General features: G+C 53.1%; 1 protein-coding gene across 1 annotated transcript in view; it reads right to left on the minus strand.

The window, feature by feature from the left end:
- EZR (ezrin) overlaps positions 1 to 24,918 on the minus strand; it is a 48,985-nt gene that overhangs the window by 2,685 nt on the left and 21,382 nt on the right. The window contains exons 2-11 of the mRNA XM_029944163.1: positions 21,289 to 21,372; positions 16,777 to 16,872; positions 15,591 to 15,865; positions 14,933 to 15,016; positions 14,169 to 14,315; positions 6,940 to 7,036; positions 2,148 to 2,311; positions 1,760 to 1,890; positions 1,032 to 1,192; positions 596 to 688 (exon numbers count right to left, since the gene is read on the minus strand). Of these exons, the coding sequence (XP_029800023.1) occupies positions 596 to 688; positions 1,032 to 1,192; positions 1,760 to 1,890; positions 2,148 to 2,311; positions 6,940 to 7,036; positions 14,169 to 14,315; positions 14,933 to 15,016; positions 15,591 to 15,865; positions 16,777 to 16,872; positions 21,289 to 21,372 (1,332 nt within the window). The remainder of the gene's footprint in view (positions 1 to 595; positions 689 to 1,031; positions 1,193 to 1,759; positions 1,891 to 2,147; positions 2,312 to 6,939; positions 7,037 to 14,168; positions 14,316 to 14,932; positions 15,017 to 15,590; positions 15,866 to 16,776; positions 16,873 to 21,288; positions 21,373 to 24,918) is intronic.

The following is a 24,918-nucleotide window of genomic DNA, read 5'->3' on the forward strand; positions in this document are numbered from 1 at the left end:
CAAATCCAAAGCTCCCTTGGGGACCACGCTTCTCTGGCAGGTGTGGGGGGCTCAGAGCTGGAGCATCAGGCTCTCCGGACCCTGAGGTGGACCATGGTTCTTACTATCACGGCTACAATCTATTACACATCTCTGCAGGCTGGTCCTCAGAACAACCTTACGGGTTGGCCACTAGTTCGAATCTGCGACAAGGACACTGAGGCTTGGAGAGGTCAGGTCACATCCCCTATCATGTAGGGAATAGCAGCAGCGTTGAGACCCTTGCCCCATTCCAGAGACCTTGAGTCCGGACCTCTCCATGGTGCATCCGCCAGCTGTCAGGAGAGGCAGGCCTTGGGTGGCCCGTTGCTAGGGGCACCCACATGACTGTATCTGAAACTAGTTCCTGATGCGGCTGAGCAGTTTGGGGGGTGGGGGGGACCCCACAGCGGAGTGGGTGGATGTGAACATGAGGCTCCTGCCCAGTGCACTCACAGGTACACAGACCGAGCCCATCCCTGCCGGGGTTCCGGCTCAGGAAGCCAAGCTGGTGTGGGCAGAGCGTTGGGGACCCCCCGCGGCTACCTGGCGCGCAGCCCCGCGCATGCGCACTCACCCGGTGCTGCCACTCCTCCACCTCGTCCTCTTTGCGCCGCCGGGCCTCCTCCAGGAGCGCAATCTTGGCGGTGTACTCTGCCAACTCCGCGGCCTGCGCAAGCGCACAGAGCTCGAATTATTTCTGGGGTCTTATGGCCGAGCCCTTGTGCCAACGGCCAGCCACACGTTTTATTTGGTGACTGGCCCTTGTAACCCAGCCGGCAGTGCCCCCTGTGTCCTCAAGGCCATGCCCCGCCTGGCCCCCTGGACCGGCCACGATGGGGCCGCTCAAGGTCCACCCACCAGGACTGCCTCTCCCATCAGGACAGCCTCTCCCACCAGCCTTTACGCCCTCAAGCAGGTGGTTGTCTAGCTGCAGACACAAAGGATGACACAGCAGGTGTCACCCTGTCATCCCCAGAGGCGGCCTCTCCAGGAGGCCAGGGTGCTCCTACCAGCTGCTCCTGGCTCTTTATCTGATCTGCCGCCTGCCGCTCCAGCTCCTCCTTGGCCCGCAGGGCGGCCACACGGTCAGCCTCCAGGCGCTCCGCCTCCTCCTGGGCTCGCTTCCGCTCCTCCTCCAGCTGCAGGGCTCTCTGAATCTGGTCCGAGAGTTCTGGAGAGAGCACAGACCCAGGGCTGCTCGAAGGCTTCGGCCAGGGGCCCTGAATTCCTGTGTGGGATGGGGTCTCCCTGCCCCGCACCCCCAGGCTACAAAGCTCTGCACTGGGGCGTGTTCCTACTAGGCGTGCAGACATCCTCACCATGATCAGAAACTGTGCAGGGCTCTCCCTCCCGGCCGGGCCAGGCTCCCATGGGAACACACACAAACTGCACGCCCTGCCTAGGTTTTCATTTATAAGATGGGGGGGCCGTGTGGCACAGTTTGGGCACTCACTAGCCGTGTGACCTTGGGCAAATTATTTTACCTGCTAACCCTTAACATTGTCATCAGGAAAAGGGGGTAACTCGGTACTAACCCCAGAGGAGTGAGGGAAAATTTAGAAGGATGATGTGCAGAAAGCATTTAGCACAGAATGGTACAGAATCATCTAATCCAACCCCCTCCCCCATGACCAGGGCGGGTCCTCGAGCCCCTGCTCTGGGTGCTATGAACGGGACACAGTCCTGGCCGTGAGCCCCCCGCTGCGCACCTGCGGTGGCGGCGCCAGCACGGACCCACCTTTCTCAGCCTTCTTGGTTTTCTGCTCGTAGTCCTGCAGCCGCAGCATCAGCTCCTCCTTCTCCCGCATCATCTGCTCCTTCTCCCTCTCCACGGTTTCTCTCCTCTTCTTCTCCGTTTCCAGCTGCTGCCTATTAGAGGGTGGGGGGACAGGAAGGTTAGGTGCTGGCAGGCATTTGCCACATCACCAGTCCGGGCCTGTCCTCCAGTGGCACGGACGCGGCAGGCAGGGGCAGTGACCCTGAGCGCTCTGGTCCCCAGCCCACAGCCAGGCCGCCCCACCCCTGATGGGCAGGCTCGGGGAGGCCCCTGCTCCTCGGGGGGAGGGGACAGGCTAGCGCCCCGCAGGCGGACGCCGCCCAGGCCCGCTGGCCTCCACCCGGCTCACCGCTCCAGCTGCTTCTGGTGCTTCTCCTCCCGCGCCTGCGCCTTCATCTGCTGCACCTCGATGGTGTCGGGCTTCCGGCGGCGCATGTACAGCTCGTGGTTGCCCATGCACAGCTGCAGGATGCGCTTGTTAATGCGCAGGCGGGGGGCATAGAACACGAAGTCCTGCGAAACAGAGCGGGTGGGCTCTCAGTGGGACGCCTGCCTTCGGCTTTCTTCCCCCAAACCCAACTTCACAAAGTTCCAGGTAACCTTTTCCAAAAGGACAAATGGGGCCACAATGGGGCCTCAAGGAAAAAGCCAGTGACACTAAGTGACCAACCAAAGTTCCTGGGTCACCAGATTTGGCTCCTCTGGAACAGAGACAGCAAGTGTGTGTGGTCTTTGCGGGTGTACACGCACCCTCTCCAGGGCAAGGGGTGCTACAGCCTCAGGAAACCCGGCGCCCCGAGTCCATGCCGCCTGACCTGCAGCTAGCACCTCGACCATGAGCCATCGTCCCTAAGTCCTGCCTGCGGTGCAGCAGCTTCGATTTCAGCTTATCTCCCTGCCTCAACGTCACCTCCCACACTATTCCCCAGGGTGTCATTCGGGTCACTACTGGCCGCCTGCAGAGCTCCAGGACCAGGTAGAAACGCCGCGGCTGGGCCTGTGTGGAGGGCTTCTGCCCAGGCTCCAGCCTCCCCATGTTCCCCTAAACTGCACTTTCGTGCCCATGAGCACATTTGCTCAAAGCAGCCTCACTACTTGGGAAGTCCTGTCCAATCCCATAAACCCATGGGGCACCAGCCCCTCAGGAGACAGCATGAAGCCATCATCTCCGGTCTTCGTGACCCCACCTGTGCCCCCTGCACCTGAGGGCATGTCCGCACTTTCCTCGGCTGACCTGCGTTGGTTCTCCATCCTCTACTGGGCGGGCAGCTCTCTTGACAGCAGAGCAGGGCTGTGTTCATTCACCTGGGTCTCCAGGACCGAAGCAAGGCCCTGTATTCACCAGGGGCCGGAGTCTACACAGCACCACCACGGCTGAGCCCGAGGCCCTGAGTGAGTCCCTTCTTCCGAATCTGAGCACCATCAGCTGCCCAGGGGAGACACTGATCTAACCAGGCTGCTGAGCAGATTAACTCAGATCCTGTTGGTCGGAACTCAGGACAGGGTCTGGCAGGACAGGAGTTGCCTGGTACACAGAGGTCCCCGCACAGACTGCTGGCTGCCTTAGGAAAGTAGAACCTTCTTGAAGAGAACAGAACAAACAAAGCACCCAAGAACGTGAGGACTATGACCGCAGAAGTCTGGGATGAGTGATAGAGAAGACACATGACCTTGTCCCCTAGCTCATGCTACTGCTGTGATTAACACAGGATAGGAAAGAGGGTTTAGAAATTCTTGTGTGAAGTTATTTTAAAATGCCAGTCTGCTTCAGCTTTTTTCCCTTTCTCTTCTCCGCCTGGGGCCCCTGGCATCCAGATTCTGACCACTGGAACAGGAGACGGGTGGCCGGAACAAAGACACAGAGGCTTCTGAAACCAGATGGGACACACTACTGAGCAAGCAACACGCCCCAGAAGGCCCCCCTTGGCTTATGTTTTTCATCTATGCCAGAAATGCGGGAAAGACAGTAACGTTGCACCCGAGAACCCACAGAGTTCCTGGGCATGGCTCTCTGTGGGCTTCACACTTTTGGTATGAAGTCATCGGGTTTCCCAGGCAGGGTCTGCAGGGCTGGGAGAAGGGGTTTTCACTGCACACCCCTCTCTCTCTGTTCCACCAGAGAAAATGGTCCTCTGTTAGGGCCACGCAGGCATGCTGCCCCAAACCGGGTAGAACGAGGCTCTGAAGCATTGCAAAGGAGCTCCAGTGACACCAGCGCCTCCTTACAGAAACGTCAAGGGACAGAAACTGCAGTAACATCACGGTGGCAGGTGGCCCCGCGTCAAGGTCTGCACACAGCCTGGGAGCAGAGGAAATTTCCTGCATTTGCCTTTGAAGGAAGCTGGTTTCTGACTTCAAATGAATGAAGAAAATCTGAAACCAACTGATTTAAGGATTTCTAAATCCAAGTCCCCAGCCCACTCTCCTCATGCAAAACCACAACACCAGCGAGATCTGGGGCCGGGCTTGCTCAATCCTGGAGAAAATGGGCATCCTAAAACCCCAAACTCGAGGCACGAGATGAGTTCATGCCCTAAGAATACGAGAGAGAGAGAGAGAGAGACAGACAGACAGACAGACAGAAGAGAGAAGGAGGTGGACACACAGCAGTAAGGCTGTCAAACCAGGAGCCCCTCCACCCACCAAGGGCAGATGGGGGTTTTCAGAATCCCTTACACAGGTGGCCGCCTTCGCTCTTGCACAAGGCTGCAGGCACAGAGAGCCCTTTCTGGAGGAGACAGAGCCGGTCCCGTCCCTTGCAGGACGGCTGGGGAGGGGGCAGGTGTCCCAGGCCCCATTGGGCAGTGGCCAGGCCGGCAGGAGGAGGAATGAGCTTTTACGAGGGAAACGGCTGGTCTGGGAGCGGCAGGCGCACCCTCCAGTCAGCCCAGGGAATGGACTCCTCAGCCTCACCCAGGAGCCAGCTCGGACCTTTGGGGTTTCCTCGCCTGTCTTCTGGGCGAACGGGATTCTCTAGGGCCCCAAGTGCAAGGCTGGAAGCTGGGCAGGGCCACGGAGTGGAGGGCGCATTCCCTCACCCCAGCTCCTGGCGTGGGGCCCTGGCCTCCTTGAGCAGGCCGCGCCAGCCACCTGGAGCGGCCACGCTGTCCCCCATCCTGTCTCCTCACCCGATTGGTCACTAACACAACCGCACTCTTGAATCTGCGGCCGGAAAGGGAGCACAGTGCTGGTCTTCATCCGTCTCTCGCACCGGAATGTGGCCCGTGAGGGCGGGACCCCACGCCGTGCATGGCAGCTACCAGAGCCTGCTCGCAGGATGCTACCAACCACTGTGGCTCCCGCCTTCCTTCCTTCCACCAGCGGCTCCACAGGAAGCCAGTATACAGAAAAAGTATGCTCAGCTAATTCAACCAGAACCACTGCAATTGCCTTTGCTTGGAATTTTAAGATTAGGAAATATCCTGCGGCTTTTCAAAAGCTAAACTTATGGGAATTAAGAAACACACACACACACACTAATCCTTAAGCGCGCGCGCACGCACACGCGCACGCACGCACGCACGCACGCACACACACACACACACATCCTTAAGGAGTCCAGTCCAGTAGAGAAAATATCCTGTGGCTTTTCAAAAGCTAAACTTATGGGAATTAAGAAACACACACACACACACACACACACACACACTAATCCTTAAGGAGTCCAGTCCAGTAGTCTTGCTTCTGTCAAATTTCTTTCAATAGTTCTGAACAATGAGCACCACCTGTGGCGGCAGCCCACCCAGAGACCCGAGGATCGTCTCGCTCTCCTGACTGCCCCCATCTCACGGGCCACGGTAGCATGGGGACACTGTGACCCCTGGGCTTCGACGCTGCATGTTAATGTGGCCTGTTACCATGGAGCTGGAGACTCTGCATTAAATGCTGCTTTAATTGTGGAATAACTGGGCAACTACCCACAGAGTAGGGAGTCAAGAGTTTACAAACAGCAGGAAACATTTTCAATAAAGGAGAAAATACTTTCACAAACAGCATCAAGACCTGTTTTTCACTTACGCCGGACTGACCGATATGTGGGGAGGGGCAGCTGGACAATAACGCGGCTCAGTGTCCCATGTGGGTCGCCTGTCACCCAGCAGGGCCCCAGCCCAGGAAGGCTCCCGGGCGCCTGTGGCCTGGACCGAAGCCCACGCTGGCCTCTCTAAGCCCAACACTGTAACCAAGATACAAAGTCCTTTGCAATCTACGATTCTGTAAAATGGTTCACATGGGGATGAGAGAATCCTTCAAGTGACAGTTTTAAGGACCAGATTTCTGATTAGAAAACACAATTTTCACTCACTCCATCACACTACAGTATGTATGTCTCAAGTTATCTCATCAAATAGCTCAAAGCTTAACCATTAGCAGAATCAACTGCAAGACTGAATGCCTTTCCTAATACACCCGTCCCTGCAGTTACTAGTTAACAGTCTGTGTGCCCCTGTCCAGCCACGTCCTCCCAGGAAGACTGCCCACCAGCCTCCTCTCTGCGAGGACCCACTTCCCACGTTGGCACCAACGCGAAGGCGCCTGCGTCAAGAGCACTGGAAGGGGCAGAAGGGGCTTAGAGAAAGGCAGAGGGGTACGTTCTGGAGGAGAACACGGGAGGGACGGGGGACCAGCGGTGCTCTGGCTGCAGCTGTGACTTTTCCCAACACGGTCAATTGCCACGATACTCAGCAAGCCAGCTCCGGTCCTGGGGGCTTGTGCCCCGACTGCTTCCAGGGGGTTGCCGATGTGAGCCCCCCACCCACAGTACACCATCTGGAGGCAGACGTCTTCCACAGGAAAACAAACATTCACAAGCTCAGAAATGCAACATTTTGTGAAATACTTATCATTTGGTCAATGACTCAGAAACTGCTGTTTTCTTCATAAGGAACGAAGACTATTTGAAAACTTAGGGGACACAGTCAGCTACCTTTGGCCAGACACCTGGGTTCCAGGATACCTCTCCCATATGACGCAAGGGGTCCTTGCCCCTCAGTGTAACCTGCTGACAGTTTGTGCACCCTGCACCACACAAGTGATCCTGAATATCACCAGCTCCCTGTCACAGAGAAATCAGACTGTGACTGGAAGACACGGTTGGCTATAAGAAAACCATAACCCCTTGCCTAGAATCCATAGAAACTTACGGGTGCCTTCTTGTCGATGGGCTTAATGACAAACTTTTTGTCATTGAAAGAGATGTTCCTGATTTCACTCCACGGAAAGCCAATCTTTGGGGTCAACCTGAGGTTAAAAAAGCGGGAAAGGGATAGTTAGATGTATATTTGGATTGCAAATCTATTCTTATTTTTTTACTTCATTTTGAAAAAGTATAAAGCCCAGGAAGCACAGTATATAATACATGCCATTACTAGAATTCCTACCTGTTCTAGGCGAGGTCAGATCCAGGCTCTAGGAAACCTGTGGCAGGCCACCCCAGCTGGTGAGCTCAACGCCAACTTGGACTCCTAACCTGGTACACCCTGTCACCCTGTGACAGCCTGCAGCGACATCTCCTATAGCCCACCCAGGTCCTTGTCCCCAGAACCCACTTCTAGTCACTGGGTCTGATTCAGTTCCCTTGCAGTCCATCTGGTCTCCTCTACACTGCCAACACACAAATCCAGTTTCCACAGGATAGAATCCAGGGGTCTCGACTTAGCATCCAAGAGGCTTCCAATCGAGCTCCTGATTCACACCAGGCCCTCAACACTGGTCCCGAAGCCCACCTGGCCAGGAGAGCTCCCCCTCCACACCAGGAACCTGTACCCTCAGGCCGGCCCAGCTGCCTTCAACAGCCTTGCCCCTTCTGCACCTGCAGTCTTGTGCTACATCAGCTCTTGTTTTCCCAAGGCCTCCATTTTTATGGAGCTCTTTGAAGACCAGGCGGGTGAGCTTTCTGATGGCAAAGATCACATCTTGGGTTTTCTAGGCATGCTACACTCAGAGCAGCTGCTCACTAATGGAAATGGAGAAGCACCCGGTGTGGTTCCAATCCAACTCTGCCTCGCTCATTCTCTGTGGGGAGCATCTGTCCACGGCTGCAGGTGGGGGTAATGAAGTCCCTACTCTTACCTACTCTTGTCTTGTTTCCCCCTCACGTGTCAGGACTTGCATATTGTATTAGGTGCTGCGGTGCTGGGTGTGCATGTCTTTACAGTTGTTCGAGGTCCCTGATGAGAGCCAGGTATAGACTCTGCTCTTCTGGGTCTCACCCGTCTTAGGGGTGTGTGCAGTGTTCGCCCGGCTGCCCAGACACGCTCCCGCGTCCTCCTCCATCTTGCAGGGCGGCACAAGGACCACACCCCCCAGGAGAGCCCCAGCACTGCCCTGCTGGTCACTACTGGCGGACTGCCTGCTCAAACGCTGGCTCTTCGGCATTCCCAGGAGACTTCCCCAGAGGGTTTCCAGACCACATGACTCTACTTACCTGCTCCTCACCTTTCACCCTATGCTTTAACATGTTACCAATGTTACCATAGACACCCACCCTCCGGAGACCCTATCAGCAAAACCCAACCTTTCCCACAGTTCATAAAAACTTCCAATTTAGAAAATAAGCAGAGATGGAGAGAAGCCAATTGCCTAGCAGTTTAAATAAAAACTGATGGGCAACATAGGTCTTGCTATGATGATCTAAGGCAGGTCAAGGTGGTGGGGTGGCTTCCAACAGCCAAAAGAGGACACCCAAGCCCCACAGACGGCTCTTCCGGGACACAGCAGTTCTGCACACCTCGGGGAGTGACGTCAGGGCCCCGGCCAGGCTGTGTCAATCCTTTCTGGCATTCGCCTTTTTACAGCTCTGTCCGCCAGGGTCACCAATGCCTGCTGAAGCCTATCCGGCAAACCCTCCTCACACAGTCTGACGTGCAAGGTGTCTGCTCTGCTACTGAGCAAAGAGGCGACTGTTTGCAGGCCTCTGAGCAGCGGAAGGAACTCAGGATATGTCACCCAGTCCCACTGCTGGCTTTATCGCATGTCCTTACGTGGTCTAAGAGCGTCAACAGGTAGACACCTGCTGTCTACAGGGCCTGCTCCACAGCACAAGGGCTCTCTGCTGGCTCATTCCTCGCCTGTGCTGTCCCCACGGCAGCCAGATTTCCAACTCTCAGAATGCCAAGGAGGCAGGGATTTATTCTCAGGTGCCTGGGTTTTTTGTTTTGTTTTATTTTAAGATTCTACTTCTTTTTAAGTTTATTTTGAGAGAGTGTGTGCGTACATGCTGAGTGGCGGAGGTGCAGAGAGAATCCCAAGCAGAGTCTGGGCTATCAGTGTGGAGTCTGATGAGGGGCTCAAACCCTCAAAACTGTGAGATTATGACCTGAGCCAAAATCAAGAGTTGACTTAACCAGCTGAGCCACCCAGGCGCCCCTCAGGCTCCTAGTGTTACACGGGATTCTCAAAACAGTTCTAGTCCTAGAAAACCTGGACCTTCAGGTTAGATGGGCGTCTTTCTTAAAATTCAATCCGGTCACCATGCCCTCCAGCCCTCTGCATTGTGATGTGTCCGTAAAGTTTGCCTTTTTAAGATTCTGGAACCTCATATAACAATTTATAGCCATTCAGAAATATAACTCAGGATCAGAGATGAAGCCATATGGTCTTAAAAAATGGGATTCTCCAATAAGAGGAACCAGAGCTCTTTAGAAAAATGGCTGATTCCAGGGCTGGAGGAGGGAAAGTACAAGATGATCCTGGAACAGCTTGAGGCGCCAAAGGTAAAGTACTCAGAAAAATAATGGGGTCTGGAGTGCCGAGGTGGCTCAGCTAAGCGACCAATTCTTGGGACTCTTGGTTTCAGTTCAGGTCCTGATCCTGTGGTTTTGCGGGACCCGCACGGGGTCCTCTGCTGACAGAGTGGAGCCTGGTTCTCTCCCTCCCTCTGCCCCTCCCCGACATGTGCTTGTTCTCTGAGATGAATAAACATTAAAAAAAATGTTTTTAATGGGGTCATATCAAAAGGGTACAGGCATCAACTCACAAGGGATCCTAAAGGCAAATCTTAACAATTTGAACAAAATAAGGTAGTAATAGATTATATCCTGTAGAATAAAATAGCCATGAGTCCATATTAATACAAATAACTGAATAAATGAAGAAAAACTGGCTCTGTTCAGAAATCACACATGTTTCTTTTGGGGGAAAAAAAAATCACTGTTTCTCAAACACCACAGTAATAACTGCGTCACATATGACTCCCGAACGGATTCTAGAATGGATGAAAGTGTGATAAGAAACAGGGTACTGACACCGTCTCCAGCGTCTCCCCGAAATGCACCGACCACAGAGGGAAGGACTGGAACTTCACAGACAAGCCTGCAGACACAGCACCTGGACCAGTCCCCACAGGGAGCACCAGCAGGCAGGCATTCCAGCATCCCTTGCCACCGCGGGAGAGGCCCTGGGAGGCATGACGGACTTCCGTGGGACTCTTGTCAAAAGCACACAACTCGAATCTAACTATGAGAAAGCACGACACAGACTCAAGTTGAGGGACCTTCTGAAGACTTAATTAAGGCCAGTGTCAAGGTCGTGACACACAGGGGAGGAGGTGACTAAGTATAGGCTGAGCCTGGGCAGGATCCTGGGGCAGAAAAAGGGTGTTAGTGACCACGGGGCAAAGTGGAAACAGGGTCTGCATATCTTTAACAGTATCGTGTCAAGACTGCCCGGACTGTGATTATGTAGCGTGCAGACACACGGAGCGGCTGGCTGAGGCCATATGGGAATTCTTTACACTTACTACCTTTGGAACATTTTTACAGTCTGAAATGATACCAAAATGGGAAAAAAATGGCTAAAAAATGTAAATTCAAAGTATGCAGGCGAGGGTGAGGATACTGTTCTGCATCTTGACAAGAGACTGGATTTTTCAGGCACACGTCTGTTCAAACTCAGCAAACGGGGGCACCTGAGTGGCTCAGCCGGTTAAGTGTCCAATCTCATCGTTTTGTGACTTCCGGCCCCACATCGGGCTCTGCACTGACGGTGTGGCGCCTGCTGGGAATCCGCTCTCCCTCCCTCTCTCACAAAATAAACTTTAAAAACCTTCCGCAAATGGACACTTTAGAAGTGTGCATTTCCCTGTACTTAAATATCACATCCAAAGGCCAGCAAGACCTTGAGCACCAGTACAAAACATGCGTGTGGGGACAGCAGAGAGATGCCTGCAACTTACTCTGAAAGGTGCCTGAGACAAGGGGCCTGCGCGTGCGGCGGCGCGAGGCTGAGAGGCAGGAGGCAGAGCGTCTTCGCGGGCAGTGAAGCCTCTCCGTGCTGTAGTTTGAAGCTTTTCATTAAGAACGTTTGGACATGGTCTGGAGGTCGCTGTGGGCTCCGCAGACACCCCAACACCAGACGCGAACCCCCGGATCTGACTCACAGGGGCGCGTCCAGGTGCGCCGCCACCGCTTCGCAGGGCAGGCGTGTCCAGGAACTGTCCCCACACGGCCCTTGTGCCCACCTCCGGGCAGCCACTCGTAACCAAGTCCCACCGCTTCTCGCTCGGGCCTCACGCACATCCAGACACGCAGAGGCAAGCCCTCCTCTCTGCCTGCCTGCGGGTGACTTTTACCTTCTTACTCTCGGTGGACCAGCTGGCGGCCCTGCCACCGTGTCTGCAAGAGACTAGGAGGTTTTCCCCAGAACTTCTGCTCCACGTTCGAGTCAGCGTTCCGAAGACCGTCAAGGAGGGAAAGCCTGACAACTGCGTATCTGGTAAAAGGAAACTCCCCAAAATCGAAAGAACTGCTTCGCTCTCCTCTCTCATACGGGTAAACCCTCTAGCACGAGGCACAAAGATGGAATACACACAAAAGCGGGGGGAGCAGAGGCAAAATTAACATTGTGCCTAGGAACATAATTTTAGAAACTGAAATAATTTCTTTAAAGTGACTGGCTTATTGTAGAGCATGTAGATACTATACTTCCCTATCTACATGACACATAACATACTAAATACACCACACGGCAGCCTACAACACTGTGCTGCGCCCACCATTCGCTACGGCACACACGTGCCGTATGTAACCAGTATGCCAGAGCACCTAACGGTGAAAGCCACTTCCATGGCCGGTTTACCATAAATTTATGAAGCTAATAAAGCAAGTGTAAGTCAGCCTGTGTGATTTCCCACCGAGTGAGAGATTTAAGGGAAAAAGGCGACACTGGTCCTTGTTTGTGCGGCATCACTCCATTCAAAGTCCCAGGAGCAGGGGCCCAGGAAGGCTGCGAGGAGAGGATGGGGGCGGGGCGAGGGGGGAGCCCCGGGAGCACAGAGGCGCTCTCGCAGGCCTGCAGAGCTCGGGGGCAAGGGCGCACTCCTCTCCTGATTCTGTTTTGGGTCTGACAGTGCCAGGCAGGATCACGTAACACACTGATGTGAACTTCCTCTGTTCCCAAGCCGGTGATGGGGTCCACCCAGTTCCTCCCCATCTAAGCTCTCTCTTCATCTACAGTTTACAGAACGAAAAAGACTAAAATGCTTCCTGCCCCACGCATTCCCACCCAGTGGCTGGTTACATACACACTGGAAAGGGACCTCCAGAGACATTTCCCCACAGGATATATTTAACATTAATAAGGGATAATAAAGGCAGATTTGTTTATTTGCAGGTGCACTGAGTCTCTTATTGCCAACTTTCCTACTCAAGAGATCCAATTTCTCACTTGGCCCGCGCTCCGCGAACATCCGCTCTCACTGCCGGCCTAGCGCAGCCACGGCTCGTCCCGGCTCAGGCCCGGGGCGGCGTCCCGGCGTCGCCGGGGAGCGAGCTGTCCATGCTGGCAAGGAGAACCACTGGTGCTCCCGCTGGTGCCCGAATGTCTGGCTAAGTGTTTCCTCCTAAGTGAAAAGAGGGGTGCCTTCTGAGGCGAGAAGTGAGGTTGCCCTACGCCCTGGTCTTCTCTGGGGAGAAGACCCTTTGTGAGGACGGCCAGAGGACTGGCAAACGTGGGGGGTGGCAGGGGTGGGGGAGGGCGAGTGGGATGGAGAGCAGGAAGGGACTGAATGAGCCGTGCAACTCTAATTTTTTTTACTTGGGAAAAATTCACCTTTACCGTGGGCTGGAGGTGGTTACCAGCTGACATCAGCACGTTCCTGTCTATGGCTGTTTCCTGCAGCTGGAAAAACCTGTCTGGACAGCCCTGGCCAAGGCTGTGTTACAAAATGTGCGCATTCAAGAAACGAGCTCAGAGACACAGGCAGCTTCCCACGTACATTCCCACGAGGGCAGCACGTTCTCACAGTGCACTGCCTGCCACCGGCTACCACCCTCCGGCCGAGGGGCCTCCCGAGGGGCCAGGCGCTGGTTTCTGGAGTCTCCCAGACTGCGGCCGGTCCTTCCTCCAGGGCACACTTGGGAAAGCGGTAGAGCAGAAGTCCTCAATAACTCGCTTCTAGATTCTTGGAGGAGTTCTTGCCATTCTCTGATAAGCGTGTCAGGTCCTACACGGTAACCAGAGTCCTCCCTGACTGGACCTGTAACTTCCAGTAAGAGTGATTCTCCTCCTCCTGGCACTGGGGGGTGGAGTCTAGGAAGGCCTGGCGCAGGCCCCTGCCCAACTCCAGTGGAGGGTCTCTGTTCCCTGGGTTCTGACAAGAAGACAGATGCTTCCTGGGACATCATGGGTCGCAAGCAGCGGCATGTCCCCTCATGGAGGCCAGACAGAGGGTATTGGGGGGAGCTGAGAGCGCGGACCCCAAGAAAAGGAGCGATGGGGGGAAATGTGTTCTCCATGGGCACCCCCGCTGACTTAGATCTCTCTCTCTCTGCATCTCCAGCTCCCTGGCAGAAAGCAGACACGTGCACAGTGTCTGTACCCACAGGGGGAAAGGCAGAGGAAGCGGCAGGGCCCAGCTGGCTCAACACTGGCTCTTGCAGACCTCACTCAACACACACAACTACTGTGTGGCAGTTAGACACCTCTCACAAGCTCCGAGGACTCGGCTACTGTCTGCACATCAGCCACTGTTTACCGAACCTGAGGTTGGTCAGCACAAACCGCAAGCCACCAGCCCAGCCAGGGCTGCCTGGATGGCATCTGTGGGCATGCCGGTGTCTACGGGCAGCCAGTGGCCGGGCCCTGGCGGAAGGGCAGGGAGCCATCCTGCCGCTCCAGCGTGCGGGCTGTGGGGCCGCACACACTAGTGCTAGTGAGCAGGTTACGGTGCCAGTTAGAGGAGCGGCGTTCGCCGAGAGCCGACCTGACACAGCGTGTCACGTCACAGAGGAGAAGCCCTTAAAGTGTCACGCGCGGGACCAATAAGCCACTAGATAAATAGGTCAAAATAAACTACAGGAATAGATGTCATTTTCTCCACCGTTTCCAGCCCTGATACCCCACCCACTGAAGATAATTACGAAGTTCAACTCACTTATCGTCTTTCTCGTAAATATTTAGTCCAAGGGCATCAACTCCAAGCCAAAGGTCCGTTCCCTTCTTATTTTTTATCTCAAAGTAGTTGATGCCATACATTTCCAGGTCCTGGGCGATCTTCAGGTACTCCAACATGGCGCTGTCCCTGGCGGGGAGACACAAGTGTGGTCATTAGCGTGCGCTGCGTCTGCAACCGTCAATCCGCTGCCAGGGTCTTCGACCTCAGGCGGCCGGTGCAGGGCGGGCTCCGGGCTTCCGCTGAGCGGCTGCCCCTTCGCTGGCCACACACAGATGCGCCCCGCCTGCTGTTCCAGGGCAACAGAATCTGGCCATCTCTCACCCCTAACAGCCACATGGCGCACCGTGTCCCTCCTTCACGCCTCCTTTTTGAATAGCAAGTGTTTCTCACTTGGGATCACTTCTTCCCATTTACGCACTTTTGAAAGGAACCACCTTACAGACAATGAACAAGCCTGCACCTCTATGACAGAAAAGGGCTCCCGCCCTTGTGTTTTAGATACAAGACCATCTCTCCTGTAAAACAAACGAGGGAGAAGGCTTTCGGGCCTTCAGCTTAAACTAAACTGCTCCTTACCGAGGTCGGGAACACCCGGCATCATTTAAGGAAAACCTCCCGTGCGACCGTTACCCCTCACTGTTGCGTGGCCCCCAGGCAGCAGCCCGTGGCTCCTGGAGCGCCACCCTGAGGACCCTACCTGGACTCCATGCAAAGGAGGGGAGGGAGGGGCCGCCGGCACTCACTTGAGCATCCCGCGGTGCTCCGCGTGCCACACCTGGATCCGGTCCTCCCACTGGTCCCTGGTGAGCTTGTGCTGGTCCATGACTCTGGTGGCAAAGAAGAGGGCACAGGACTGTCACCACAAAGGGCCGTCAAAGGCAAGCAGCAGGCCACTGCTCACCTGCGAACCCAGAGTTTTCTTTCAAATAAGACAACACACAGTGTGTCTACTTCCTGATGTGCATTTCTGACCATTAACCACCTGAAAGACTTAGAACCTGGAATGAGACATACCCAGGCTTGCTGGAAATTTTTAAATAGGTTTTATTTTAAGAGGCCTCTTCTTCCAAAAGGGATCATTTATGTGACCATCAGTGAATAAAAACAGATTTAATGAGGCCAAATCATCATATGCTAGAGAAAGCTTCGAATGGTCCCTTTCCAGCTACGTTTCTTGATCACAGACCCTGTGCAGACGGATCAGGCCCGAGGGGAGGCCACAGTGGGTCCGTGCCTTCCGCCGGCCGAGCACCCGGATTACCAAGTGCTGGAGCCCCAGGCTCAAGAAGCATTTACCCCCGTGCCCCCGTGCCTGCCGCCCGCTTCTGCTATCACATGCCACCTATGCCCTTCAGGGATGCAACCGCAGCTCTCGTGCGGGCCTGGCCACCCTCTGCTCACCTTTGGGGGATCAGCCGCTCAGAGCTGAGATACCCGGACTTGTGCGTTTCTTTGTTATAGTCCCCGAACTTGGCTTGCACAGCGTAGGAGCCCAGGAGCACCGCAGTCTCAGGAGGACAGTAAATCTCATCGCTGAGAATTCCCTCCTTCACTTGGAGGAAGAAGAGCTTCTGCGTGATGTCCTGGATGAGCTCCTCGGACACATCTTCGGGGTAGAACTTGGCCCGGAACTTGAACTGGAGAGGATTCTCCTTTCTGACCTCCTGTGCAGACACCTAGACGACAGAAGCCAAACGCCCTCCGCACGTGTAGAGGACAAGACCCGCTGCCCTAAACGCAGGTCTTAACCACGGCCTCAGACGGTAACACCCAGGCCAGGTTTCAGAAGAGAATGCTCACTCCCAAAGTTACCTTTTTAAGAACGTTAAGATGAAAAAGGGCTAAAGTCCCATCGCCCTCCCACACTGAGCCCGAAGTCTAGCAGCAGCGGACTCACCACGCCACCAGTACTGCCCCAAGTTCGGGAACAGTGTTACCAGCTCCAGACAATGCGAGTTTAGAAAGGGCCTGCCTAGGGACCTGTGAACCTGGCATCTGTCCACGTGGCCAGTCAAGCCGTGGGCCGTGGACTTAACGTTTAATAACGCTTAATAACTGCACGTGTGACCCATTCCCATCTCTAATCACCCTCAGACTTCCTACAGTAATATGGAAGGAAGGCACAGGTTTGGGAAAAGAGACATTTTCAAATTGTGGAGAGAAAACACATTTAAGCCTACTGCTTTTCTTTACTGTTGTTAATGGAATTATCCAGTCTTTCGGGTTGGAAGATAATCTATCACAGGTTCAAACAAAGCAATAACAAGTTCTTACAAAACAGCGAATGATTCATGGTTTAGAAGATTAACAATCTCACTGGGGGTGGGGGGGGGTGAGAAACTAAGGTCTACTAAAAGCTAAGCAATTAACTACCATATGCTCCAATGAGTGAGCAGTAAGGAGAAATCCCAGGATCTAATTTCCAACCAATATCCCCATTTACTGGAAACCTGTAACCTTTTTGTCTGTAGAAACTTTTCCACAAATAAAAAGAACAAAAAACAAAAGACAGAGGAAGGTGTTCCAGTTTCAAAGTTAACAGAGCAGACCGACGCCCAAATAACCTGTGAATACTTAACTGACTTACCTTTTTATCAAGTTTCAACCAGGTAGGAAATCCTTTATTATCCACATACTGGAGGCCAAAGTACCACACTTCCCTAAGGCCGATGGTCTTGACCACCTGTGTGAACGAGACAGAGGGGCGGGGGCTGATGCGGCTTCGAGAGGCCGAGAAGCCGTCTGGCTGGGCGGGCAGCACGGGGCTGGGAGAGCCAGGGCCCGGCCGCCCGGCCGCACTGTACATGCTCTCCTGCACCAGCCCAGGGAACCTGTTACCAACAGAGGCTGTTCCCCCATAGCCACGAATGGTTTGTTTTTAACATACATGAGCAGATTCGGGTTAACTTTAAATCTCAGGAAATCTTAAGACCATGTACACGCTTGCTCTCACCCATTTCCCCACCAGGCTGTCCCAGGGGCAGACAACCAGCTGGGCTGGAGCAAGCACACCGCCAGTCACCGCCCAGGAACACCAGAGAGAGTGTGGCCCAGTGTGAACGTCCCCGTCAGATGTGCTCCCATGAAAAAGGGGTTGAAAGTCATTAAGGAATACTTGGGGCTCCTCTGGCTGCCTGTCTCTGCTTCTCAGTGGCCCAGGCCTCAGCTTAACTAGGAACAGGGTGGCAGAGAGGAGGGGAAGGAGACAGATGGGGACAAGCTTGGGGGGAGGGGGAAGGGCAGGGGAGTTAGGCTTCACACACCAAGCCTTCCTTCAACCTCCAGAAATTTGGAATTCTGATACAGGAAGGTAGAATCCAACCCTAGGTCACCGCCAGGATTTCACACTTTAAAATTCTCCACAGCACTAGAAAAAGTCCCCTGTGGTCCACAACAGACAGAATCGCACAATGGTTATTCCTGTGTCTTTGAAACAGAAAAACAACTTCCTGACTCTTGTTAGACATCATCACAACAGTGTCCCTTTGGCTGCAGAGTTTAAATCCCATGACAAAAAATGCTCAGCCTTTACATAAAAACGTTATCATTCTTCAAATGTCACATTTAAAGGGAAGGAGGACAAAACACACAAAAAATGACACACCAGGTATCTGGAGCACTTGCTTAAAATGGGAAGTTCCAAATAGACTCCTGCTCGGAAGGAGTGTCTTCTCATCTGCTGGGGGTCAGGTACCTGCTGGCACTCTGGGAGCCTGATCATCACGCCCCAGGGAGGGGCCCCGTCACCGCATGATATGGAGAACTCGGACCGTGGACGGTTTGGTGCTGACTCCCAAGTCTCCGGGGAACCCTGCCCAGGGCCCATCAAGGTAGCGGAGTGCAGGGAACACTGGTCCCAAGACTGGGTTTCCCATTCCCGATCCTGCTAATTTCACACTCTCTATAAACCTCTATCTCAGCATCTGGATCTAAAACCTGCCTCGATTTCCTCTTTGGTGGGGCATGGGGGGGCCTCAAAGTTGCACATGGTCTTTCCACTCCGAGCTGTAGCCTGAGCCTGGGTGCTAAGCAGTGTGAAAGGATTTCTGTCTGCTTGATCTGGCTCCCCAGCGGGCCAGGCCCTGGCGAATGTTCGCAGTCACAGCTCACGCCTCTTGTCCCTGTGCGATGACGCAGCCAGGGCCCCTCGAGGAGCCCATCGCAGACTCCGGGGCCCCGCTGTGGACAGAACCCTGGTCCAGTGAGAAGCCTGACCCTGGGTGCCCTGGTCTCCCACACGGGTCTGCGGCATGGATCTTCTTGCTCCAGGAGCAACATCCATAGTGTGTGTTTTAGAGCCTTCCTTCTATTCCTATGGCTTCCCCAAAACGGTACCCGTGAATTAACCTGCTTTCCGTCAGTCCATTCCAAAAACCAACCCTAGGTCCTCCTTGCGAGGGAAACCCAATATTCCTGGAAAAGCGTACTTCTCCCTTGCCCTCCAACAAATACCTCCCCTCCAACAAATGGCTTCCCCGAACAGTGGACACACAACACAGAAGCGGAACCTGAACAGGTGTGTTGTGTCTCTGCCTCAGCAGCGTTTTCAATGGCAGTTTGGACAGGAAAATGCAGGATGAGCCTATGTGACTCCACCGCAAGTGACAGCTGGACCACAGGTTTTGATGATGGGAACAAAGGGCGCACAGAGTCACACTCTCTCGTCGCTTCCAGAGCTGCGGGAGCCCGCGCTGCGTGTGGCGCTGGCCTCGGAGGCCCTCTGTCAAGCACCCCCAGACTCGAATCCAGACACAGACACCACTGGGGCCAGCCCGGGCCCCGCAGAGGAGACTGCTGCTCGTGCGGAGGGAGAGGTGGCCTCGGACCGGCTCTTGGGTCTCTTTCAACCCCTATTTAAAGACCATATTCTAGTGCCAGGTGGTTTGGCCCAAGCCTAGAATCAGGTGAAGCAACAGAGAAGAGGACACAGACTCCAAAGGCATCAAGAAGAAAACATGCGTGGCGTGGCTGGGGTTCCGGAAGGAGCCCCAGAAAGCACCCAGGGCACCCCCAAAGACCTGCTCACGGGAAGGCGGGGCCTTCTCAGTGTCACGTTCTGCCTTGGAAGGACATGGAAGGATACTCCAATGGAACTTCAAAAAGTCAAGTGTAAGCAGGGTTAGGACACAGCAGCCTGAACCTGCCCAGGCCCCAGAGAGCTGTGGGACCTCAGCAATGCTCTTCTCCCGGGGCCTCCGTGACCTCACTTACACACAGCGTTACCTGTTCCAGCTCAGCTCCAACCTCAGCTCCCTCAGCTCAGAGCACACTTTCCACTAGGGATACACCAAACCGAAAAGAAATTAGAAACCTCTGTGATCAGAGGTGATCCAGCTCCCACTGCTCAAGGCAGAGTTCCGGATCTTTCTGTCTCCTACTACCTCCCTTTCTGGTAACTGTGTGGTGGTAGAATCTTGCTACCTGTGCTGGAGGCTGGCTGAGATTCAGGCAGGAAACACGATTTGGGAACAGAGGTTCAAGTAGGATGTGGCCTTGTTTTCTGTTGAGCGCACAGATCTTGGGACTTGACTTTCAGGGATGGGAACAGTAACATGGCGTCTGACCTTGGGGGATGGGGCTAATGAGCTCTGGAACAATTTAGATACTGAGCTTATCCAGACTGGCATGCTGACCAGACTTATTAAATACATTTTTAGCATTTTTTAAATAACCCGAATCTACTGAGTTCAGAGTCCATTTTTTGTATACCTACTAATCCACAGCTCCACGTTAAGCAGATAATCTAATATTAGAAAAATACCTGTTTTTAAACCAAAGCAGGAAAGGGAAAAAAAAAACCGAAACCCCAAACTAGCACAATTACTCAACATTCAGGAACGTGCGGGGTCCTGTTAACGCGGCGCCCGGGCCCAGGAAGCAGAGATAACTGTCCGTGCCTGGCCACGAGTGTGCAGTTAACACACGCCCGTGGAGCCGAACCACCCAAGTGGAGGACTTTAAGGATCAGGGCAGGCCTCTCCTGCTCTCCCCACTCCCTCCCCTTCCAAAGGGCCCCGCGCAGCAGACCAGGATCTTGTAAGAGACGCTGGCTGACGCTGCAGACTCTTCACACAATTTCTGAAAAGTAACAAACGAACAAGGTGGAAGGAGGCCAGGGCAGCTAAACGGCTGAGGCATCCAAATTTTATGTCACCCAGAGTTTCCCTCTCTGCCTTAAAACAGTCACCTTAGGACAGCCCCCCGCTCACTCAGATGAGGACCGTGGTCCGACCCACGTTCTAACCACTGACCCACCCCACCCGGCGCTCAGCTGGCTCGGTTACCTTCACTTCAGGATCTTTCAGAAGAAACCTTTAGATTTTTGCCCTACCTCCAGCGTCACCCTGAATAGTAAATGTCTTTGTCCTACTGGGTAAGGCAGAGCCGGGGAATGAGGTCCCAAGAGCAGCATAGGGAGAAGTGAGGTGTCCCCACCCACCCCACAAGGCCCGGCCCACGGTGGGGATTACCCTACTGGGTGCTCACTTCTTGGGACAAGCAGGAGATGCGACCAAACACATAGGGAGGGAGTCCCCTCTACCTTCTAAGTTTGCTGGCACTCTACCCACCCCCTCATCTCCTGATCAGCACCCACTCCAATTTCTGGGTTTAGTGCTGGGTGCAGAACGTCAGGTCTCCCCTCGGCAGGGCCTCGCAGCCAGGCAGGTTACAGCTCAAGTGCTCCTGTTGTCCCCCTGGATCCCTAGCCCTAAAGCAGACTTTACATAGCCCAGAGAAGTAGATTGTGTTCTAAAACTTGGAACTGGGCCATGGAAGAATGACCACAGCTTTCCTGGTGGCTCACCAGGATCAAAGCTCTGCACTCGCCTTCAGGTCTTGGGAAGAAATATGCATGGGTGTGCGCTCTCTGCCCAGCTCACGGGCTGTGCTGATGAAGACCTCAGAGCACCCCCAAGTTCCCGCTCACAGGGCTGTGAACAGGGGCTACTCGTGCAGGGAGTCTACAACAGTGTGAACCCCCTGGAAGAACCCCCTCTGCAAAGGGAAGTAAGCCGCAAACCAATGCTCAGCAAGATTATTCAGATTTGCAAAAAAGAATGTTCCAAACGGGGATTGTCTCCTGAGCTCAAAGACCAACCTGATCAAAAAGCTGTTTTCCTGTTGTGTTTGGCTGGATGGCGAACTCCAGCTCCGCATCCATGGTGGTAACTCGGACATTGATCTAGAAAACAGAACAAAGTGGATTACACTTAACTGGGTGTTCCTTTCTTGTAAGGATCTTCTGAGCCTTCCGCGTAGCGTAAACTCAAAGCTACTTAGCAACATGGCAAGAGTAGATTCGTCACTGACATCCATTCTCGTGCTGTCATACACACGTGCACACTCACGCTGCGAGTGTCTCCCTCACAGTTGACAGCTGATGAATCTCCGCGTGTGTACACGGTTTGGCCTCAAAGGCATGCCTCCTTTGCTTTACGAAAGCTTTACGAAAGTATTTCTACAAAAATACTTTGATAAACATTTACCATTTCTCCATGCACCAGCTCACACTGACCCTCACAAACCAGCCAAGAAAGGCACCAGTGGGCTGCCCAGGCTTCTTGAGAAGTCAGACCAAGGCAGTAAGTGAAAGGAGAGAAGGAGCGAGCAATACATACACCAGAATGTTTACAAACATCAGAAACTAAATAGTAAAACGAGAAATGGTCAGACGACTAGAGACACATTAAAAGAGGATATGATGCAGTAACTGAAAGGCTAATTATGAAGATGGTAGAAACATGGAAAACTGCTTCAGAAATGAAAGACATGACAAGCAAAATGGCACACACCCCACCAATACAAGCCTGTGAGAGCCACCCAGGAGAGGACAGAATATGACGCAGGGATGGGTGGATCACGGGATGGTCAGAGCACAAGGAGGTGAGGTGGGGGCCGTGAGGGGCCTTAATGAGGCCTCTAACATCCCCATCGAGTGTTTTGTTTAAAAAATTCATTTCAAAGTAGTTTTCAAATTTATCACTTGAGAAAACTCAAATTTACCAGCGAATGAAAGACAACGTACTACTTATGGGACGGTCCTGAAGGAAAACACCAACGCCCACCAACAGTAATGCTTCCCTTTTTAATTTTTATTTTACAAAGAGAGAGCCCAAGTACGTGTGAGGGGAGAGGCAGAGGGGCAAGGGGGAGAGAGAACCCCAAGCAGGCTCCACGCTCAGCGCAGAACCCAACGAGGGGCTCAATCCCATGACCCAGCGATCCCAACTTGAGCCGAAATGAAAAGTCAGATGCTGAACCGACTGAACCATCCAGGCGCCCCGGTAATGCTCAATGTTAAGAAATGCTTTCTTGTCACCAGTTTTCAAGTGACATATGTAAGTAGCTGGGTAGACACATACCCTTAAATTCCTCCCTCCTCATGTAAATATCACGAGGACAGACTAGCAGGATTAACGCTCCGCTGACAAGGGTCCAAGTGTCGAGCTGGCACATACACGTGCTTAGCACTCCCCACACTCGCTGTTTCTTTAGGAACAGCATCGGTCTTTAGGAATTGTTGCCCCCTCCCCAATCCCTCAAGACTGACAGTGGAGAGATACTTAGATACAGATCCACTGTGTCTTAAAGGTTAATCTCAAATCTACAGATTAAAACACTTAAGTTTACTGAGAAGCCGAAGGAGGCAGATTTTAAATTCTTCAACTATATTAAAACGTAAAAACCTAAGTTTACTTCTTTTCCTACTGACAATAATTTATTTTTTTTAATAATCACAAAATGGCTATTATGAAGCAGAAAATAAGAGCACCCTTCTCAATTACAGTTCCAAATGCAAATACTAGAGATGAAGAAGCAGCCCCAAAGTCAAACGTTCCAGTGGACAAGTGCAGCTCCAAGTACATACTCCTAAGCCCACGTGCTGCATCACACCCCAAACTAAGGCGGGAGGCGCACAAATTCAGTCCTTCGATATGCTTTTCTGTTTCAGTTTGCAAACTGATTACCAGGAATATTAAAAAAAAAAACATTTTAAGGTTTAAATCAGGGCCGCATTTGACTCCCGAGTTCACACCACCCTTTGAAAAAGCAAATATCCAGTAAAATGAGTAGTTTTACCGAGGCTGGCTGTAACGAGCCAATAGTCCATAGAAAGCAAACTTCTTAAAAATGAAGCATGAGGAGAAGGTCTGCACAACTTCTACAAAGTACACGTACTACCACAACGTCCACAGCTCCGACAGAGCCATTCTGTCAAGTTTCAGTCAGTCTGGTCTTTCCAGAGAATTCTTTCTGTGAGGTCCAACACCCACGAACACACATGAAGTCTGGTGTATAACCTCAAAGATGGCAAGCCTAAAGATCAGGTTAAGTTTTTCTGGCATTGCAGTAACAAAATTAGGACAAATAACAGGAAACAAATAGGCTTTTCTCCAATGTTTGGCCCCCTGGCCCTGTCGAAAGGAGTAATTTCCAGTTCTGATTTGGAGACACAATAGAATTTTGCTTATTTTCAAACCACGTCTAAATTAAAAGTCAAGTTAATTTTGTCAACAGACGTGTACATTCTTACATAGTGCATGTTCCACAATCGTGATAGAGGAGGCGGGCAGAGACCTCAGGAGGCTAAACACCATGTGAAGAGCAGCACAGGATGACTCATGGCCGCGCTGCTCTGCATCACAGGTGCGTGGTCCTGGGCTGGTCGCTGCCCTGCTAGTGGTTTTCACGGGGGCACGACTGGCGTTCCAGGCACAGGTGTTCGCTCTGCAAGATGGTGTCCTGTGCAGGTCTGAGCCCCTTTCCAAACACGCGTCCCTCGTCCGCAGGGCAAAAGTGCTCCCATCATTTCCAGATGCTGAGGAAATGGCAGGCTGCTACCCGGACTGAGGGCCACCGAGAGGCACTGTCTGCATCAGAAGCAGGTTATAGAGCTCTGGGTTTCCAAAGCCTATGATTATTTCCAACTCTATAGATCTTTAACAATGAAATACTGAAATATGGCACAAACGTGTATTTAAGTTTAAACTGAAGCATTTACTCGGACAACAGGACCATTTATAGACATATTTTGGTCCACTTATCCAGGATCCTTAAAAGAAATCAGAATTCAGCAATTAAGGAAACATGTCTAAACCCCAACTCTCCTTTTTAATTACTTTGTCTTGAGTTTCCACAGTAAGCAATTCTTTTTAGTACTTGGATGGAAGCTAATGCTCGGATCTCCAAAGGTGCCACAGAAATAAAGGGGCTTGTGTGGTCCTGTGTGATAAACGTGACGACAGTTCCACAAAGAAAGCCGGAGGTCCCCAGGCTTAGAACACACACCCCACAATCCTGAACCGTGTGCAAAGGCTGGGGGAGGGCGCGTGGTTTGCCATTTGTATCATCCTGGTCATTACCCCCAGGCTCGGTGTTTCTTTTCAAAAGCAACATTTGCTGGAGGCAGCAAAATCCCACAGCAGTGTGTGGGACAGGTGTGTCCACAGAGCACTTGGTGAGTCACGAGTCCCCACAGTGTGTGGGGCAGGTGTGTACCTGCAGTGAGTCACGGAGTTCCCAGTGTGTGGGACAGGTGTGTCCACAGAGCACACTGGGAGTCCCCATTGTGTGGGACAGTTGTGTACCTGCGGTGAGTCAGGAGTCCCCAGTGTGTGGGACAGGTGTGTCCCTGCGGTGAGTCAGGAGCCCCCACTGTGTGGGACAGGTGTGTACCTGCGGTGAGTCAGGAGTCCCCAGTGTGTGGGACAGGTGTGTCCCTGCGGTG

This window comes from Suricata suricatta, chromosome 7, assembly GCF_006229205.1.
Source record: "Suricata suricatta isolate VVHF042 chromosome 7, meerkat_22Aug2017_6uvM2_HiC, whole genome shotgun sequence".
In the NCBI taxonomy this organism is placed as follows: Eukaryota; Metazoa; Chordata; class Mammalia; order Carnivora; family Herpestidae; genus Suricata; species Suricata suricatta.